General features: G+C 36.5%; 1 protein-coding gene across 6 annotated transcripts in view; it reads right to left on the reverse strand.

Annotated features, from left to right (window-relative positions):
• The window catches only part of THOC2 (THO complex 2), a 129866-nt gene that overhangs the window by 70887 nt on the left and 37310 nt on the right, over positions 1 to 21669 (reverse strand). For all 6 annotated transcript variants that reach the window (XM_038588243.1, XM_038588239.1, XM_038588238.1 and 3 more), the window contains exons 3-7: positions 18611 to 18702; positions 16150 to 16201; positions 11386 to 11456; positions 10415 to 10536; positions 9706 to 9839 (exon numbers count right to left, since the gene is read on the reverse strand). In XM_038588243.1, the coding sequence (XP_038444171.1) occupies positions 9706 to 9839; positions 10415 to 10536; positions 11386 to 11456; positions 16150 to 16186 (364 nt within the window). In that variant the 5' untranslated portion in view covers positions 16187 to 16201; positions 18611 to 18702. The remainder of the gene's footprint in view (positions 1 to 9705; positions 9840 to 10414; positions 10537 to 11385; positions 11457 to 16149; positions 16202 to 18610; positions 18703 to 21669) is intronic.

Below are 21669 nucleotides of genomic sequence, written 5' to 3' on the forward strand. Positions count from 1 at the left end.
TAAAGTAAAGAGTTTTCTTTCATGTTTTAAAAAGCAATTAGAATGTTGGTAAACAGTTAAAAGTTCAGGTTCATAAAAGCAGAACATCATTTTTAGAATACTTAGTTCATCCTACATACAACAGAACTATAAACCATAACCATACCACTAATTTATATCTATGGTTTTGGGCAGACATTCTAAGAGGAAAACGAGTATACTACTGATACTGAAGAGATGGAAGAATACCAAGGAGTTGGAGAAATAACCAAAGAGTGTAGCTAACACAGGCAAGAGAGGAGAAAAACAATCTAGGCAGAGCCAGAAAAAGAAGGCAAAAGAAGCACTAACTAGGTTCCATTGGTTACTTATCCTTCCTAATCTCTTGGGGGTAAGCTAAAAAGGGCCAATAGACACAGATTTAATAGACATTTTTATCAGCCACCCTATTCTTAATACATTATTAATTCCACTTGCATTCAGCTTCACCTGTACCATAATTATATTATAGTACAGTCATATTATATGCACAACCATTTGCACACAACAAAAAGAAATAAATGTAAACAATACAGGCGATTCCACCCACCATTTCCTCACAATAAAATGTATGCTTATGACCCAGAGTGAGCATAAGATATCAATCTGCTTGCTGTTCCCTCAGTTTATATCAATTCCCATATGTCTTGTACATCAAGCTGAATGGAATTCTACAATTTTGAATTACCTATTTTCCAGTAGATATAACTCCTAAATGCAAGCTAACCACTTCATTGAGGCAAACAAATAAATACTCATTTCTTCTAATGCTGGAGGAAGAAAGAACAACTGTGTTGTTATAGTTATAGATAGATGACTTAGGAGATTTTTCAAAGAAAATTTTTATATAAGGTATTTTATGAGATTTCCAGAGTTACTTCTATTAACTCCACACTCAGAGTCACATTGAATGCTATAAAACTAATACCTGATTCACAGTATCTTAGCAATCACTTGGAAAACCAAACTCTCCAAATATAAAAAGTATTTCTTTCCTCTTTTTATGAAATCCAAAGAATACATTTTCTTCTATTTCTCATTCTAAGGGGAAAAAAGACTAACACAGTGATCATGTCTTACTGAAAAGAGCTCCAGATTTTGATAAATTCTCCAAAGAAATATTTACCAAAAGTTCTGAGAAGAAAACTTCTAAATATTTTTGTCTCGCCCTGTGCCCCCAAAAAGTATGGCCTATGAATGTAAAAATGAATCCAAAATAGCAAATGGGGCAGCCTGGGTGGCTCAGCAGTTTAGCGCCATCTTCAGCCCAGGGTGTGATCCTGAGGACCCGGGATCAAGTCCCACATCGGGCTTCCTGCAGGGAACCTGCCTCTCCCTCTGCCTGTGTCTCTGCCTCTCTCTCTCTCTCTCTCTCTCTCTCTCTCTCTTTCTCTCATGAATAAAAAAATAAAATCTTTAAAAAATAGCAAATGGAATTTTTAAAGGCTACTAGTGGAAATATAAAATGTAAAATGGCACAACTACTTTGTAAAACTAGCAGTTTCCTTAAGAATTAAACTTATAACTACCCTGATCCAGGCAATTCATTCCTAAGTATTTATCAAAGAGAAATAAATGTCTATGTTCATACAAAGACTTGTACACATCTTTGATAGCAGCTTTACTTGTAATAATACAATCTCAAATGTCTATCAGCACGTAAATGGATCAACGATAGAACAGTGTAACTGAGATAAAAACAGCAGAATACTACTCAGAAAAAAAACAAGGAAAGAACTAATAATACAAGCAACAACATGGATGAATCACAAAATAATTATGCTGAATGAAATAAGCCAGACAAAAAAAGAATACTCACTATATGATTCCATATATAAAAGAATTCTAGAAAATGCAAACTAATCTATAGTGACAGAAAAGATATCAGTGGTTGCCTGGAGAGGGGGAAACAGAGTGAAGAAAGATGAAACACAAAGGGGCATGAGGAAATTTGGGGGGACAAGGCACTGGTAAATGTGCATTATCTAGACTGCAGTGATGTTTTCACAGATGCATACACGTTATAACTCAAACTATACACTTAAAATATACAGTGTATGTCAAGTATGCCTCAATAAAACTGAAAAAATGCTTCTAAACTATTCTAACACTGACAGTAAACACTGAAAGTAAGACCTAGCAAATTCTCCAGCCTTATAACTGCTCCTAATTTACTAAATATGAAAATCCAATCACTAAATAAAAAATAAAAATGAATACTCTGATAATAGATGACAAAAGATACATTAAATATAATTTAATTTTGAAAAATTGCTGGTTGATAATTACCCATCAAGCTACATACACAAAACTTGTGAAATGACTAGAATAACATGGCACATGGGAATATTGTGCTTCATTCACACTGTTTTCAAGTTTATATTTTCAATGTGCTACAATGTGAACCACCCTCATTATTGCTTTTTTTTAACAGTACTACTGTATCAAGACTATTCTATCAGTGATCTGTACTGTCAAGTAACTACCAGTTTCTTTGTAGGTGCAATTTAAGGCAGTAATCTAAAAGAGAAGATATGTACTTTTATTTATGACAGATATCAACCTTTGCATCTTTCACAAAAGAAAAACTGGCTTATGAATTTTCTATTAAATGTCTCAAATTTATTGCAACTAAATAGAGTGACCTCTGCTCCATAAGATGGAAAAAGTAACCAAACCACAGATTTAGAAAGATGATTTTTTTTTAAATTTTTATTTATTATTTATGATAGAGAGAGAGAGAGAGGCAGAGACATAGGCAGAGGGAGAAGCAGGCTCCATGCACTGGGAGCCCGACGTGGGATTCGATCCCGGGTCTCCAGGATCGCGCCCTGGGCCAAAGGCAGGCGCCAAACCGCTGCGCCACCCAGGGATCCCGAAAGATGATTTTTAAACCTTAAAGATTTGCTAGGTGGGCAGTCCTGGCTCAGCGGTCTGGCACCGCCTTTGGCCCAGGGTGTGATCCTGGAGACCCCGGATCGAGTCCCACATTGGGCTCCCTGCATTGGAGCCTGCTTCTCCCTCTGCCTGTGTCTCTGCCTCTCTCTCTCTCATAAATAAATAAAATATTAAAAAAATATTTGCTAGATAACAGTTATTTCATATAGAATAAGACTCTAGTAACAATAAGCAAGCTTGGAATGTCCAAAATATTTTTTTTTCTAATGGCAGCTGTGGTAAAACAGAAGCATTCTTGTGCTCAACCATCTTAGAAAGGCTTTTGTGTAGCCCAAGAATCAAGTCAGGTGATCTTGAAAGAGATCATATGCTTAGCTCCCTACCTCTATCACCAGCTACACTAGGGATATATGCACACATATAATGCCTTTATGTCTTCTGAGGAACAAGCAGGGAACAAGTAGAAAAATAAAGCAGTAACAGTAACAGACCTGTAATGGCCATGGATGCAGTCCTTCATTTAAATAAACATTCATTAACCAACTGCTATGTGCCAGGCACTTGTGATATGGAGATTAATAAAATGTCTAAAAACAGAATTTACACCTTTTGAATGTATCTTTTTAGAAATGCACTGAAAAGTAACTGAAATTTTCCCAAAGACAGACAAGATGGCAATAGTCATTATTAGAGAAAGTGATTGCAACTAGAGGCAAAAAAAAAATTATAGGTTCAACTTACAATGGCTGTTTGAGGAATATGCCAAATTGAGATTCCTAACAGGAAAGAAATCCCAAGGTAATATTGTAAACATGACTGGGAGAAATGTCCAGCCTGTACACTTGAGATGAGAAAACAGAATAGCTTCAATTATCATGTTCCACACAGAAAGGACCTTATGAGACAGAGAAAAACCACGTCTTGAACAAAAGGACATGATCTAGCATCTAGAATTACTTTAGAAACAGGCTATGCTGTAGTTTGAGTGCTTGGACCCTTCCACCAAAAATTCCTTTAAAAAAAAGATTTTATTTATTTATGAGAGAGAGAGAGAGAGAAGCAGAGACACAGGCAGAGGGAGAAGCAGGCTCCATGCAGGGAGCCGGATGTGGGACCCGATCCGGGGTCTCCAGAATCATGCCCTGGGCTGAAGGCAGATGCTTAACCGCTGAGCCACCCAGGCTGCCCCCAAAAATTCGTATGTGGAAATTCTAATCCCCTATGTGATGGTATTTAGGAGGTGGGGGCTTTGAGGGGTGATTAGGTTATTCACTAGAGCAGAGCTCTCATGAATGAGATTAATGCCCTTAAAAAAATAGAGCTTCCCTGCCCCTTCCACCATGTGAGGATACAGCAAGAACTCAGAAGTCTGCAACCTAAAGGAGGCCTTCACTAAAAACCCTGATTTTGGACTTCCAGCTTCCAGAACTCTGAGAGATACATTTCTATTGTTTATAAACCACCCAATATGTGGTAACTTTGTTATAGCAGTCCAAACGGACTAAAACAGGCTAATAAAAACCTTATTTCTAAGAAATAATATTTGCAAAAAACTGTACATCTCAAGGAAAAAACCAGAGAACCAAGATGCAGAGAAATGCACCTAACAAAAGTACAATTTTAAGGAAAAAAAAATCTATGCTTGAGAACTCCAATAGCTGTCTTTTTCCTTTTTTTAAGTTTTGTATTTATTATTTATTTGAGACAGAGTGAAAGAGAGAGTACAAGCAGGGGGCGGGCCAGAGGCAGAGGCAGAGGGAGAGGGAAAAGCAAGCTCCCATCTGATCAGGGAGCCCAAAGCAGGGCTCTATCCCAGGACCCTGAGATCATGACCTGAGCCAAAGGCAGATGCTTAACTGACTGAGCCACCCAGGCAGCCCAGCAGTCATCTTTTTCATAGCAGCAAAAACCTTATAACTAGTATACAGTAAAGAAACTTCAATAAAGCAAAAACACAAAGGAGGCAGTCAACTGGGCTTCCCTTTTCAAGGGACAGTGGAAAGTTCAAACAGATAAAATGCTTCTAGGCTAAAAGGCTCTTACATCCAGATTGGTCCAAAAATAAAATACAAAGTGCACTCAAGATAACTTAGTCAAAGGGGTTAAATGTCCCATAATATACACAAGAATCATTCGACTTGGGGTCTTATTTTAATCTCTCTCTGGTCACCTGCCAAGCAGCTAAGAGAACTTGTGAGACTAAATGTGCAGATTCTCACCCTATCTTTCCCCACCCACAGCCAAATCTACAATCTTGGAAACCAGGCAACAAATTAAGGTCCTGAGGTTTGGAGAAGAGGGCTTGGGTTCTGAGTGAGAAGGAAAGGGTTAGAGCCTAGGCCAAAAAGATCCTGGACCACTAAACCCAAAACTAGGAAAAACTATTTCCACTCCCTAAAACTACACTCACGTTAGTCCAGGACTACTTTTTAGCCAGAACTTCTGATTTAGAGCAGAAATCAGCATTGTGTGGCCTATGGGTCAAATCCATTCAGTTTCTATAAATAAAGTTGTACTAGAACACATTTATTTACATATTGTCTATGGTTGCTTTAAAACTACAAAGGCAGAGTTGAATAGTTGCAACAGACACCACATGGCCCACAAAGCAAACAAATATTTACTAACTCATCCTTTATAGAAAAAGTTTCCTGAGTCCTAATTTAAAAGAAAGAAAAGGAATACCTATTACTCTTTTTTAAGGGCATTCAGAAGAATAGTGCTTATAGTTTAGTTCAACAATCAAAGATGTCCATCTCTGGTATCTTTCTTTGAATTTCTAAAAGATGCTTTTTGCCATCCTGATGCAGGGTTCATTTGTGTGGGGTCTAGAACTTGGTAGCTAAAGACCCTCCTAATAACTATCCATTCTCGTTTAATAAGTTTTTTAAAATTAGCGTCAGACTTGAGATCACAACCACCAAACAGATTCATGATTCTTCTTTGCTTACTCATGCAGTAAACAGTCCCTATCTGACAGGATATAAACATTTTTATTACATTTAGGATACAAACATTTTGATGTGTCAGAATCTTTTAGGGAGCAATTTATTAGATTTTAATTAAGGATGATAAGGATTTCTCCTGATCAGGCCAAGTGCCCTGAAACATAAGTGCATTTAAATGCATACCTCCCAAATTAGGTATCAGTTCTGCCAATGGCTAGTGAAGGAGATCAGACCCAAGATAGCTTTGTATGAGGTATTACGTCCAGATTGCTCTACAGAGAAAATGATGGGAATAAACAAGGGGAAACTTGTTTAAAGATGTCTTGAAAATAAGATGCTAGGTCAGTGAACTGCTCTGGCCAGATGAGACAAGGCCTGCGTGGAATCTGCATCCAATAAATTTTAACACTCAACAAGTACTCATTGGAATTGGGAGTCTTAACCTCAATCTCCATGTTGATGAAAAATTCTTTCCTCAGACAATAGGGGAGAGGACAGACTCAGCTAGCCAGAGAGAAACAAACACTGAGTCAGGGAGATGAGCTTATTAAAATCTTCCACATTGGGGCACTTGGGTGGCTCAGTTGGTTAAGCATTTGCCTTTGGCTCAGGTCATGATCCCGTCCTGGGATTGGGTCCCACACTGGGCTCCCTGTTCAGCGGAGAGCCTGCTCCTCCGTCTGCCCTTCCTCCCTGCTCATGATCTCTCTCTCAAATAAATAAATAAAATCTTTAAAAATAAAAAAAACCCTCCATGTCAAGGAAAAGAGGCTAAGAATCACTGTAAACTCTGCAAGAAAGAGAGAAATACTCATTCATTTTTCAACAAATATTTACTTGGGACCTTCATACCAGGTTCTGAAGTACTGAACAAAACAAAAACCACTGTTTTCATGAAGCTGATGTTCCGGGGGCGGGTAGAAAATAAAATGCATTTCATATTATATGGTGATAAGTGTTCAGAAGAAAATACAGTGAATGAAAGGGAGTGTTGAGGGGGATGGTCAGGGAAGACTATACTGAGGAGGTAACATGTGAGTGCTTCTGGCCTAGTCTGCTTGGAGGTCCACTTGGTATATTGTGAGACTGCAGTTGTGACTACCACACTGTTCTTCAGAGACAGTAACATAACCTGTTCTATATGAGAGCCAAGTTCAAGGTAAGAAAGTAGTGTATATTTTCCCAGTTAGATAAAAGCATACCTTCAAGAAAATTCCTCTTTGAAATGTCCTAAAATAACAAAGAACTAAAAAGGTATAAACCCACAAAGACAAAACTTAGAAGAAACAAGGACAAGAATTATCAACAAATAGATAAAACAGAAACACAAGAATAATTGAGGAGCTTACACAGCATAAGAATTTTTTTTTAGCATAAGAATTTTTAATGTGAGGGGCACCTGGGTGGCTCAATTGGTTAAGCATCTGCCCTCAGCTCAGGTTATGATCCTAGAGTCCTGGGATGGAACCCTGCATTGGGCTCCCTGCTCAGCAGAGAATCTGCCTCTCCCGCTTCCCCCATTTCTGTGTTCGTTCTCTCTCTCAAATAAATAAATCTTTAAAAAAAAATTTTTTTATCTGAGAAATATCATCTTAAAAGAGTACATGGAAGGATGTAAGGAATGACAAAGCTATAGGAAAGCAATACTACAAAGCAAGCATCTCAAGCTAGATCAAAATGCTGTAGGAAAAATGTAGAGCCTACCCTGAAAAGAATAGAAAGGAAACCCTTTGGAGGCTTTTTAAAAATAGGTCATGCCACACAGATAAGAGCCCTGCAGCCCACAGCCCACTAGTCTTAGTGGTAAATTGATAACAGGAGGAAGTAGCAAAGAGAATAAATCAGCTGCCAGAACTACACTCACTTCAAAGGTGGGAGAGGGATGGGTGAAACGGGTGATGGGGATTGAAGAGAACACTTGTGATGAACACTGGGTTTTGTATGGAAGTGGTGAATCACTATATTGTACACCTGAAACTAATACTACACTGTGTTAATAGGAATTTAAATAAAAACTTTTTTAAAAAGATAAATTTAAAGTAAAAGTTATTTATCTGCTACACCTGCTGATCACCGAAAGCCTAAGGTAAAAACAAAGGTAACTGTAGTAAATCTAGTTCTATCTGGATTTCTATACACAGGAATGGAGGAAGGGAATGAAGATTGGGACACTTCCTCTCTCTTACTCATACATATATTTCAAAAGCAGAGGAAAAAAAATTGAGAAGTCGAGCATAAGCATCACCTAAAATATAACCAGTAATGCAGGGAACATGACTTCTCCAACAGGTCTCAAAATCTAAAACATCTAGGTGTTGTGAAATCTTCCCTAAGATAGCACACCTAACAAGTAATAGCAAAATCTCTTTCCATTCTGAAAAATCAGGACTACCCTAGTTTTCTACCATTCATTCCTCCTTTCTACAGAAGCCAACTATTTCCTCCAAATGCTCAATGCAAATAAAAAAGATTAATGCTAAAGAAATTCTATTTAAAAGGTAGGGAGAGTAACACTTCCCTATCTTTTACAATACCTGCCACACTTATTTTAAATAAGCTGTTGTACAAATGTTGGAGAGGATGTGGAGAAAGGGGAACCCTCTTGCACTGTCGGTGGGAATGTGAACTAGTGCAGCCACTCTGCAAAACTGTGTGGAGGTTCCTCAGAGAGTTAAAAATAGAGCTACCCTATGACCCAGCAATTGCACTACTGAGGATTTACCCCAAAGATACAAATACAGATGCAGTGAAACAGCAGGACACCTGCGCCCCAATGTTTATAGCAGCAATGTCCACAACAGCCAAACTGTGGAAGGAGCCTCAGTGTCCATCGAAAGATGACTGGATAAAGAAGATGTGGTCTATGTATACAATGGAATATTACTCAGGCATTAGAAAGGACATATACCCACCATTTGCTTCAACATGGATGGAACTGGAGGGTATTAGGCTGAGTGAAATAAGTCAATTGGAGGACAAACATTATATGGTCCCATTCATTTGGGGAATATAAAAAATAGTGAAAGGGAATAAAGAGGAAAGGAGAGAAAATGAACGAGAAATATTAGTGAGGGTGACAGAACATGAGAGACTCCTAACTCTGGGAAATGAACAAGGGGTGGTGGAGGGGGAGGTCGGCAGGGGGATGGGGTGACTGGGTAACGGGCACTGAGGGGGGCACTTGACAGGATGAGCACTGGGTGTTATGCTCTATGGTGGCAAATCGAACCCCAATAAAAAATATGCATAAATAAATAAATAAGCTGTTGTAATGATAAAGCAAGATATGTATCAAAGTTTCTTGTAAAGGTATTTTTAAAGTCAAGCTCAAAAGAACTAAACATCACCATGTTTCGAGAGTTCAATGAAGATTTTATTAAAGTTTCACATGTTCTTATTTTCTGCCCTCTATAAAGTTACTGAGAAATACTTAAAAATTAAAGGTAGAAATACTAGAGAGAAAAGAAACTAATACACACAGGTAACAGTGACAAAAAAAGATTTTTCATAAATATCATCCCAAATTTTATTAGTACTGATAAAATCTTTAAAGTACAAGCTAGACACTTCTTTTTTTAAGATTTCATTTAATTATTCATGAAAGAGAGAGAGAGAGGCAGAGGGAGAAGCAAGCACCCTTCGAGGGGCCTGATGCAGGACTCGATCCCAAGACCCTGAATCATGCCTTCAGCCAAAGGCAGATGCTCAAACACTGAGCCACCCAGGTGTCCCATCATTTCTTAATTAAAAAAAGAAAAATACTGGGTGAAATCCACTTTTTGTCTTTATGGTTATTCTCCAACAGTTTAGAAAAACTTACTATCACATAGATATGTCTTACCTATTAAAGATTTGATATTTTCTAAGATTAAATCACTAGTAATATTTCCAGATAAATCTTGCCCCAATTCAGCAATCAGCTTGGCATAACCTTCATTCTCTTCTCTTAACAAATTGAATTTTTGCTGCTTATAACTGAAATTAGATAAACATCATAAAGGGAATAAAATTAATTCAATTAACAAGCTTACATACAAGTACTGTATTCTCACTGAATTTTCATATCTACTATATAGAACAATTATAAGAATAGTTGTTGAAAGTTTACTTCTTTGTCTATCTTTTAAAATAGAACATAACAATGATTCATAAGAAACATCTCAATGTTAATTACACAGGGAAAACCAGTAACACAAAGAATACTGCTAATCCAAAGGAACAATAACATACCACTATTTCCACTGTTGACTAAGAATGTACCCTAGGGTATAACCATACTTGTAAATTATTTTATTAGTAATAATAAAAGCACTGAATATTATTTTAACTTCTAATATAGAAAAAAATTAACATTGGTTTCACACAGGTAAAGTTCACTGCTGACTCAATAATCCTAGGCTTCTTTCAAAAGGAAAAATCATAAGACATTCCAACAGCAGCAACAAAAAAGAAAACTTCAAACTGCCTTTAGAAACTTCTAGTATTCAAAATGAGAACTAAGAAAACATACTCAGATATTTGATCTGCAACACAAAGATATATGTACTTACAAGAGTTTTGTCTTGATTTTAACGGACTTTTGATTAAACTGCTGTGATTGTTTGATAAGCCCTAATGATTCCAATGTTTCTGGATCCAGGCGTTCCTTTAGAACTGTGTCTGAAACTAAATACTGTATTAAAAAATATTAAAGGCCGTTTATTCCTTAGCATATCCACAATTTAAGTACATTCAAAATAACTTTTCCCCAATAAAAATATTAAAATCACATTTAAATATATATCAACAACTTTCAATTTATTTTTTAAAAAAAGCTTGGAACTTCAATTTAACAAAAACGATGACTTCAAATATTGAAAAGTGTGACATACAGCTCTTTAAATAAAACTCACTAAAAAATTATATGCATGCTGTATACAGCGTACAAATGACAAGAACTACAGATGAAATTCTGATTAAAATTGAATTTTTCTTTAAGATTAACAGCACTTCAGCCTTCATGAGTTTCTACTGTTTAAGTCAAATTCTAGTAGACCAAAGACAAGGACATCTTCCAGGTCTGAGTAATAGCATTTCTCCTTGGTTCTAAATGTATGAACATAAAATAGTTTACTAGACAATGATTATGACAAGTTCTAGAATTTATTATTTTTAAACTACCTCCATTCTTTTCCTCCTTGCCTAATAAAGAGTTTATGAAAAACTCTTCAGTTTAAAAGCTGTCCACATCACTTCTACTGATTTAATAGATTCTTACCTTTTCCTTATTTAGGAACTTACTAGGTCAGGAATATCACCAAATTTTGATATATACAGATAGTTTATGTGATATGAGACCTGCATATTTCACAAAAGTACTTATCATTCTAATTTTACAAAGCATTCCATTTCAAGATCCAAATCTCACCTTATAATGAATAGCCAAAGGAATGTCAATATCGTCCTCCATTAACATGATTAGCTGTGATTACAACTGTTAAATGTAAAAATCTAGAAAGGGAAAGTATTTTTTATAACTTACCAAACATGCTAATACCAATTGTGTAAAATAGTCTCTCTTGCTTTTTTCTTCTAAACAATTCGTCTCAATATCTATAATGATGGAAGAAAAAAAGACAAAAGTTTGATTTTTTCTAGACTGTCTCCAGCACTATATAGTAAGATACTTATTTTCTTTAAAGCTACCTAATTTTAAAATGTCTCATTCTGAATTTGGAAAAAAATTCGCAACTATAGTAAGCATGAGCTGTCCTTCATATGCATATGAATGCTTAGGATTAATTTTTCCTGATACTGGAGACTGACCCTGTGACGAATGGCATATCCATAAAATGATATGTTGATTACACAGGAGCTACATGCCATGGTACTGGAAGCAACAAAACTTTGAAACAATAATGTTTGTAAAAATGGAAATATTCAAGCAAAGTTTAAATGACAACACGTTAGAGATGCTGAAGAAGAGATTTCTTCCTTAGGTGGAAAGCTGAACTAGGTGACAAAAAAGATCTCCTAACACTAAAGATCTTAATACCTATGAAGATTAAACCTCTGACCTTGGCCACCTTGGTACCATGTACCATGTTCTTTTTTTTTTTTTTTTTGAAGAAAAATGTAAGACTTATAGTCACACAGAGAGAGAGAGAGAGAGAGAGAGGCAGAGACACAGGCAGAGGGAGAAGCAGGCTCCATGCACCGGGAGCCCAATGTGGAACTCGATCCCGGGTCTCCAGGATCGCGCCCTTGGCCAAAGGCAGGCGCTAAACCGCTGAGCCACCCAGGGATCCCCTATGTACCATGTTCTAACCAAGCTACCTGGCATCAACTCTATGAAAAGACAGTGTTAAAAGAATATTTTTAACATCCTATTTTGAATTACAATTCCAGTCAGCAAACAAAAATTTATTCATGATTTTTATTTTCTTCCTATTGAAATATTAAAAAACTGAGGGGCAGCCCTGGTGGCTCAGGGGTTTAGCGCCGCCTTCAGCCCGGGGCATGATCCTGGAGACCCGGGATCGAGTCCAAGGTCGGGCTCCCTGCATGGAGCCTGCTTCTCCCTCTGCCTGTGTCTCTGCCTCTCTCTCTCATGAATAAATAAATAAAATCTTAAAAAAAAAATAAAGCATGGGGCCCAGGGAAGAGACCCCTCTTAAAAAAAAAAGAAAAGAAACTGAGACCTCCCTGAGTTTCAGTAATTATTCAGAAAATCTGTCAAACAATTTTATGATTATGGAGGACATAAAATAATTAGCTCTTAATGCCAAACATCAAAAAAATTCAACCAGGATTGACAGGATTACAAAGTTGATCTCAAGATTATTGCTTTAATGATTACATACTATTTATTATATTAAGCTCAACTCATAATTTACAAGAGACACCGATTTTGGTGATGTAATAAAATTGTCTTCTAAGGGTTCTACAGTTCTCCCCAGATGTCATAGCACTGATTGACTTCAGTTTACTTTCTATTGCCATCACTGAGAATCAAGAGAAAGGAATTTATCATCAAACGTGTTCACATTTTCCTGGCCCTTCTCCCCTTTCCAGTCTTAGTGCCATTTCCCAATATCCTGGCCACTGGAGCTAAACACATGGTCAGCTCAAACATATTAAGAGAATTACAGGGTACAATTTATACAATGTAAACTGCAATACAATCTCATTCTCTCAGTAAGAATTTTAATCCATGTGTATCTCATCAATCCCTTCCAGGGATTCCAAGTTGTCTCCCTATTTTCTGGTCTTCTTTTCCCTCCTCGGCCTAGAACTTCAAGGACACTGATCTTGAGGGCTCAGGACTAAACTGGGCCTATCCTTTTAACCAATATCTATCTACCCAGGCCCAAAAGTCCCTGAGATCTACCCCCAAAGTCCCTAAGATCAGAGCAGCTGGGTAGCAGGTTCATCCTCTTCAAGCCAAGTCTGCTCTCCTTTTAGCCATCTGACCTGATCAAGATACTACTCTCTGGGTTCTGACCATGTTAGGAAATGCTTAATAGAACTTCAGTAAATTTCTTTGTTGAGCTATCTCAACAACCAATACAGGACTCTATTATAATCACAGTTACGCTTTCCCTGTTTCTTCCTTCTTTTTGTCCTAACTCATGAACTATTCTAATAAATTCATTATCCCTGACTCATCAATCCTGAATCAGTACCTAGTAAATTCTCTTTAATTTCCCCTATGAGGGGCTCTGGATGGCTCCGTCTGTTAAGCCTCTGCCAGCTCAGGTCATGATCCCAGGGTCCTGGGATCAAGCCCTGCATTAGACTGGGCTCTCTGCTCAGTGGGGAGTCTGTTTCTCCCTCTCCCACTCCTACTCCTGCTCCTGCTCCTCCTGCTTGTGTTCTGTGTGTGTGTGTCAAATAAATAAATAAAATATTCTTAAAAAATAATTTCCCCTATGCTACTAAAAGCCCTCAATCATTTCCAACTGTAGGTCCCAGTGTCATCAAACCACCCACTCCAGCTCAGAGATCCTATCAGTGCATCAAGTTACACCAGACTTCCCTCTCCAGGTCAATATAGCATTCAGAAACTCTCATCCTTACATAATCAGTCTTTTAAAGAAAACTGTTATCTTAACCAGGGAAGTACAACACTGATTTCTCTTAGAACTCTTAAAATATTAGAAAGACAACATGATATAGTATAGTATATACTGTTTATATATATAAACGGTAATTATACTCATATTTGACTTAAAAATTACGAGCTCTGGAACAAAAAAGACCCAGGTTCAAACTCTGCTTTACTGGCTATGTGCCTTGAAAAATCCCTTCTCTGAGCTTCAATTTTATGATCTATACATCTACCTTACAGAAGTTGCTATAAAGATTAAAATGAAACTAAATGCATAACATAAGGCTTAGAACATAGAAAGTGCTCCAAAAATAGCATCTACATTATTATTGCCATTATTTTTACAGGTAGCTCCCATTCTTACTCCTACTCCCCTAGTTTGGCCTGGGGTCATCCTTGGATCATTTTTTCTTCTGCTAACAGTAGAGGTGGGTGAGCAAGGGGACAGGTGACGGAAATTCTCTTTCCAAGTTTGCCACTCAAATCTTGCTTGTAAAAATTGACTGAATAGGCTGAAAGAAATTTCCCAAGAGCAACCAAACATCCTCATAAATTCATATTAATAGTAAAAAACCAGTGACTTGTAGTAATACTTCATATTACTAAATACAAAGGGGCAATATATCCTAATAGAATAAATGAATAAAAAAATTATTAAAACTTACTATTAAGCGGATAGTTGATGATTACCCAAAAAAAGATATAAATTATACTAACACTGTCAAGGACAACATCTTCCACAAAACTTAACCTACAAATCACTTTGAATCCTACAAATTTATAATAATTTTTTAAATTTTTTAAACTTGTTTCAAGCTATACTTATATGTCATATTATGTAATGACTTTAAAGCCTGCTTTAAAAAATTAAGCTTAAAAGGCTTATTGTTGCTGGCGTAAATCAATTCAATAGACAGAATGAACTTATACTTTATGATCCAAATCAGGACAGTTTTAAGGTTGAAATAAGGCACTATTAATTATGCCAGGGAAAACAAAACAAGAATGGGACATATGGTCACCCCATCAGTGATCTGCTCTTTTCATTTATCACTCACAGTCCACATACATTTTGACCTGTTCCTGACATTACTGCTATTATGAAATTTTAAACATCCTGAAAGATCAAGATCAAGCACCAGGCATTCAGATTTGCTAAGATCAAATTCCCAGATTCTCGGTAAGACATTTAAGTAACCTATCTATTCTAGGAATTAAGATTAATGAGCTAAATTAATTCACTTCAGTTTGACAAACTCTCAGAGGACGTCTTATTTTAAAGTGAATTTTATAATGTCTGGTAAAGGTTTCTATTAGAGCAAAGTTATAGAAAGCATAACACTGATGGGGAAAACTGTGTTCAAAGTTATTTTAATTCAAATCTAAAATTAAGAGACATAAATTTATAATATATATTATCTTTTTAAATCCATGCTTCCCATGGAGGGACACTACCTTTTGTTCTAATTCAAAGAAATATTCCTTTTAAATCTTGCATAAATTCTTATTTATTCTGGACAAATAGAGAAGTTGCTATTTCCAAAGCTGGTTTCTCATCCTCAAAACAAAAGTACTTTTGATTACTTTGGCTCTTCCCGCTCTTTCTAAAATTAAGAATCAAAAGAGTGGGCAGCCCAAGTGGCTCAGCGGTTTAGCGCCGCCTTCTGCCCAGGGCATGATCCTGGAGACCCAGGATCGAGTCCCACTTGGGCTCCCGGAATGGAGCCTGCTTCTCCTTCTGCCTGTGTCTCTTATGAATAAATAAATAAAATCTTAAAAAAAAAAAGAATCAAAAGAGTATAATGACAAAGTAAATATCTCTTGAGTGCCCTTAAGTTTGAGATTCTGACATTCACTGATAACCTGCATTGAGTAAGATTAATTATGCAGTACTAAAATCTGAGTAACTCAGACTAACTGAACTTCAAAAAACTTGGCTTCTTTTTACTTGAAATGATTTAATTTAGCTGAATTTTAGATAAAAATACATTCTATAAATTCAAACTAAATTATAAACTATATCTAAAGCTAGTTTATAAACAGTAATTTATACTCATATTTGACTTAAAGACTATAAAGTAAAAAAATATATAGTCTAGTTCCTACAAATGGTTTGAAAGAAAACATTTTATTTAACACAGTACATTAATTTACCAAACAGCATTTTTACAGGTAAAATAAAGGCTTGATACCTACCTAATATGCAGAATACATCAGCAAGAATGGAGGGCATATCCTCACGAAATTCCTAATTATAAAAATATAATTATTTACACAGTAAATACAAGAATAGCACACCATCAAGTATGCTTTCAGAATTAACACTCTGCAGTAAAACTTAAAACCTAACAAAACCCCAATACCCTTATGGTGACAAATAATAAAATGCAAGTTTCATAATACAGAGAAAACGGAAAGAGACAACAGCTGGAAAAAAGTGTTTAAATGTCTACCATGAAACAACTTGATAAAAAACCTAACCAAGTACCTCCTGAAATATTAAAGAGCACAAATGAGGGACATTTTTCCCTCATGTTAGAAACCACTGGAATTTGAGAACCTTACACCTACCCAAAGCAAGACTGTTTAAAATGGCACATTTTTCATCTACAACTTTAAATGTTGTGCTTATGCCTGCATCAACACTGACCTATGCAAAAGTCCTAGTGGTGTCAGAACAGACATCTAAAAAAGACAAATACAATTACAAACTGTTGTTCCATTACTCAAGATTCTCTGAAAGTGAAAATAATTACCAAAAATATATCTTTATTTTCTTTATGCACTAATGTTTGTAGCCTTTGGAAAAACTAATGCAAAATTCTCCCTTCATTTCTGGATGAAAACTTCAACATGTATTCTAGATTTGTCTCCTGACTTCCCACTCCCATGCCCAATTTTAGAGCCATTTTCCATTAGTAAGGATCATAGTTCTATCACTGCAATTAGTTTGCTGGCACTATAGCAACCCTTAAACTAGCCTATTTTCAGAGTAAAGGAAAGAAATAAAATCCTAACGAAAAAACTAGCAGCTGTAAGAGATTTCTATGGCTAAGATATAAGATAGTGAGATATGGGACTATGAGAAAGCCATGACAAAGACAATCCAGCTGCAAAAGTATGTATAAGGACTCAAAGGAAAGGGGAAGCCAAGTAAAAACAAAATACATATTAAGTCCATTTCGACTTTTCAATTTCAAAAAATGGGAAAAGTATTAGAATCAAATCCATAAACAGACTATACCAATAGCCAATTCACAGAATGAAAGAACCTTAACTGCACACCAGATTTCATTCTCAAAAGTTTCTTAAGGGCTATGAACTTTTGCTATGTCTACTTGAATACAAGTACTCAGGCTACCTGAAGGCCAGAAAGAAAAGAGGAAGACCAGAGTTTTCAACATGGAATATTATTTGTTGAAAAAATAGACTACTCCAACATGAATTAATACTGCTAAAGTCAGATAGAGACAGTTTAAGGATAAAGAGAAATTCATATTGAACCTCTACTACTTAAATACATTTCAATCAATATGTAGCGGGGAAAAAAATCAAAACAGCTGAACATAGAAGTTTCTTACAACTATCTTCACAAAAGCACAAAAAGCATACTAAGATTACCTATCCTAACAGAAAAAGGCTACAAAAGCTAAAGCAACACAGTGGAAATTCATCCTGGTGTCAAGAAGCTCCAGGTCCCGTACCTCAGTAATACTCATTTTGAAAGCTGTTCTCAACTGAATAGATAATTTCATTTATACAGGGTTAAAATCCAGCCTAATAATAATTGAATAATACACCACTTAACTACTTAAGAAACTTAACTACTGGTTTACAATCAACACCCTTACAATTTAAGAGTTCAGGAATGCCTGAGGGGCTCTGGTTGAGCGTCTGCCTTTGGTTCAGGGCGTGATCCTGGTCCTGGGATCGAGTCCCACATCCGGCTCCCTGCGTGGAGCCTGCTTCTCCCTCTGCCTGTGTCTCTGCCTCTCTCGATGTCTCTCATGAATAAATAAATAAAATCTTTAAAAAAAAAATTTAAGAGCTCATCTTACAATTCAAATACCAAAAACCCATGAAAAGTATCTGGTCTGAATCTAACCTAAATTCTCTAATAAATAAGAGTGAAACAGAATAATCGTCTAAAGGTCAGGAAAATATCTAATTATTAATATTTCCTAACACAACAAACACCTGAAAATTGACAGCAGGTGAACATTAGTTAGAACTATGCAATCTCAATATAAAATAATCCTAAAGTTTTAAAATATATTTAATTTCTGAACATAAGTGCAAACAAAAGCAAATGTTTTGATATGCTACAATAAGAAAAATATTCTTGCCATATTATTTTATAGTTGCATTTTTAATTAAGTATATCTTGATTTCATTACAAGGCAGGCTTTTTTTTTCTCCCTCTCAGCTTATCTAATGTTTTCTGCCTTACAACCAGATAAAAATCTAGCCATAAAGATAAAATATCTTTATTTCTGTCTAGCAACAAGAATTACTAATATTGCCTTAAAACATTCACTACTATAACTTTCAACAAAATGAAATACAAGTTATATACTTTAGGGATCTTTGTATCAAAGGTTAAAAAGAAATACGTAACAATTATTAAATTAAGAAACGTGTGTATAAATATACTTACACTAATGTCATTAAGAACATTGGATGCCTGTTCATGCTTTAGATTTCCTTTAATGACATGGTATGATAACTCATAAAGAGCCTGTTGGAAATCTGTTGAACATAAAAGAAAGAATATAAGAACACAATTTCTTGAACATGAAAGGTAGACCTTCTGAGGGAAGACCTCTATATTTCCTACTTTTCAGAATTGTAAGTATCTAAAATGGTAAGAAAAATATACTTCTAATGCTTTTCCCTAGCAGATTTTTCCCTTTTATTTTCACAAAAATGCAATACTGAAAGTAGAAAATAGTTAACCTTGACTCCACTACTATAACATAACTACTGTTTAAACATTTCCTTCCAATCTCTATGTATCCACATATTTTACGTATTTTCATTCACAGTACACATGGTTTGGTATTCTGATTCCCCCACAAACACTTTTTAAAGTATTTTCTCACACTACAAAAGTCCCCAAAATTATTTTCAATGACTGCAGAGAATTCCAGCAGGTGGATATAAACTAATTTAACCATTTCTCTCACCAGCAAATCTCACAGACTTTTCTAAATAAATTCAGATTACAGTCAATTCAATCTCAGGGCTACAATGACAACAGGTAAAGAATACTAGTCTATATAAAATCAAGTTTTATCCATATCCTACTCTCAGAGAAATTTCTCCCCAAATCTAGATCTTTTCTCCTCTATCAGAATTCAAACTAAAATAATTACATACATACATACACACACAAAATTGCAGTTCTATGAGAACTGTCAACCACAAATGGTCTCATTTGCTATTACTATCACTTTCTTTGCTGGAGAAGGAATTTGGGTGAGAGGGAGTTAATGGTCACATGAATACCTCCTTCTAGCCATATTTGTCTTTAGTCGTATACACTGAAAACTTTACCTCCTTCTTCTCATTAAAAGTAGAAAAGCAGGGATCCCTGAGTGGCTCAGCGGTTTGGCGCCTGGCTTTGGCCTAGGGCGTGATCCTGGAGCCCCGGGATCAAGTCCCACATCAGGCTCCCTGCATGGAGCCTGCTTCTCCCTCTGCCTGTGTCGGTCTCTGCGCCTCTCTTTCTCTCTTTCTCTCTCTCATGAATAAATAAAATCTTTTTAAAAAAGTAGAAAAACAACTGTATGGTGACAGATGGTAGCTACACTTGTGGTAAGCATAGCAGAATACAGGATCACAGAGTTGTTGAACTAATTTATTACATGTCAACTATACATCAGTAATAAAGAAAGGGGGCGCATGGATGGCTCAGTTAAGGGACTGCCTTCAATTCAGGTCATGATCCCAGAGTTCTAGGATTGAACCCCACATGGGTCTCTCTGCTCAGCAGGGAGCCTGCTTTTCCCTCTGCCTCTCTCCCTACTCATTCTCTCTTTCTCTCTCAAACGAAATCTTTTAAAAAATACAATAAAATAAAATTTTAAACGTAGAAAAACAGCTGTAGCTCTAAAAGCAGCTGTAAAATAGTCAATTTATAATATCCTTCTGAAGGGAATCAAAAATCTTTCAGGGCAAAATAGCAAGTAAAACATCAAATATTTAAAAATCTTCTCACAGGGCACGCCTGGGTGGCTCAGTGGTTGAGCATCTGCCTTTGGTTCAGGGCGTGATCCTGGTTCTGGGATAGAGTCCCACATCCGGCTCCCTGCGAGGAGCCTGCTTCTCCCTCCGCCTGTGTCTCTGCCTGTGTCTCTGCCTCTCTCTCTCTCTCTCACATGAATAAATAAATAAATCTTAAAAATCTTCTCCTGGGACCGCCCAGGTGGCTCAACGGTTGGGCGTCTGCCTTTCGCTCAGGGCGTGATCCCCAGAGTCCTGGGATCAAGTCTCACACCGGGCTTCCTGCATGGAGCCTGCTTCTCCCTCTGCCTGTGTTTCTGTGTCTCTCATAAAATCTTAAAAAAAAAAAAAAATCTCCTTTAGTTTGACTACTTGTCACAAAAAGGGAACAGCATAGAAATCAAAACTTATATCAATACCCCTTTAAAAATCCTTATTGAGGGCAGTCCCGGTGGCGCAGCGGTTTAGCGCCGCCTGCAGCCCAGGGCATGATCCTGGAGACCCTGGATTGAGTCCCACGTCAGGCTCTCTGCATGGAGCCTGCTTCTCCCCCTCTGCCTCTGTCTCTGCCTCTCTCTCTCTCTCTCTCTGTCTCTATGAATAAATAAATAAAATCTTAAAAAAAATAAAAAATCCTTATTGACAATTTTATTAATTTGTAATTATTTTGCAATGAAATAAATTTGTCCATTAAAGTATTTTCTAAAGAAATATAGTCAGAGTATCCAAATTCCTTATGAATTCATTATTAAACATATTCTATACCTTTTTAATAAATATGCCTTCATTACACTCATAATAAACTATATAAAAGCTAAGGTGCAAAGGAAAAAATTCTATTTGTTAGTATGGTAGAAATATGAGGTCAATTTCATGCTTTGAATTTCCATTAATAAAATGCTTTTACAACAAATAATACTCATTTTTGAAGTTACCCAGGGACATCTGGCTGCCTCAGTCAGTGGAGCATGCAACTCTTGATCTCAGTGTTGTGGGTTAAAGCCCACGTTAGATGTAGAGATAACTTAAAAATCTTTAAAAAAATTAAAGGGGTACCTGGGTGGTTCACCTAAGTGTCTGCTTTCAGCTCAGGTCATGATCCCAGGGTCCTGGGATTGAACCCCACATCAGTCTCCCTGCTCAGTGAGGAAGCTGCTTCTCCCTCTCCCTCTGCCACCCGCCTTGCTTGTGCTCTCTCACTCCCACTCACTCTCTCAAATAAATTATTCTTAAAAAAATTTTTTTAAATCTGAGCCACCTGAATGGATCAGTCGGTTAAGCATCCAACTCTTGATTTTGGCTCAGATCATGATCTCAGGTACATGGAATTGAGCCCCACATTGGGCTCCACACTCAGCAGGGAGTCTGCTTCTCCCCCTCTCTCCACCCTTCCCTTCTGTCACATGCGGGCTCTCTCTTATTAAAATTAATAAATAAATAAAATTAAAGTTATCCAGATAACTAAGTTTTTTAAAAAAGCAATCACTCTTA

This window comes from Canis lupus, chromosome X, assembly GCF_011100685.1.
Source record: "Canis lupus familiaris isolate Mischka breed German Shepherd chromosome X, alternate assembly UU_Cfam_GSD_1.0, whole genome shotgun sequence".
Lineage (NCBI taxonomy): Eukaryota > Metazoa > Chordata > Mammalia > Carnivora > Canidae > Canis > Canis lupus.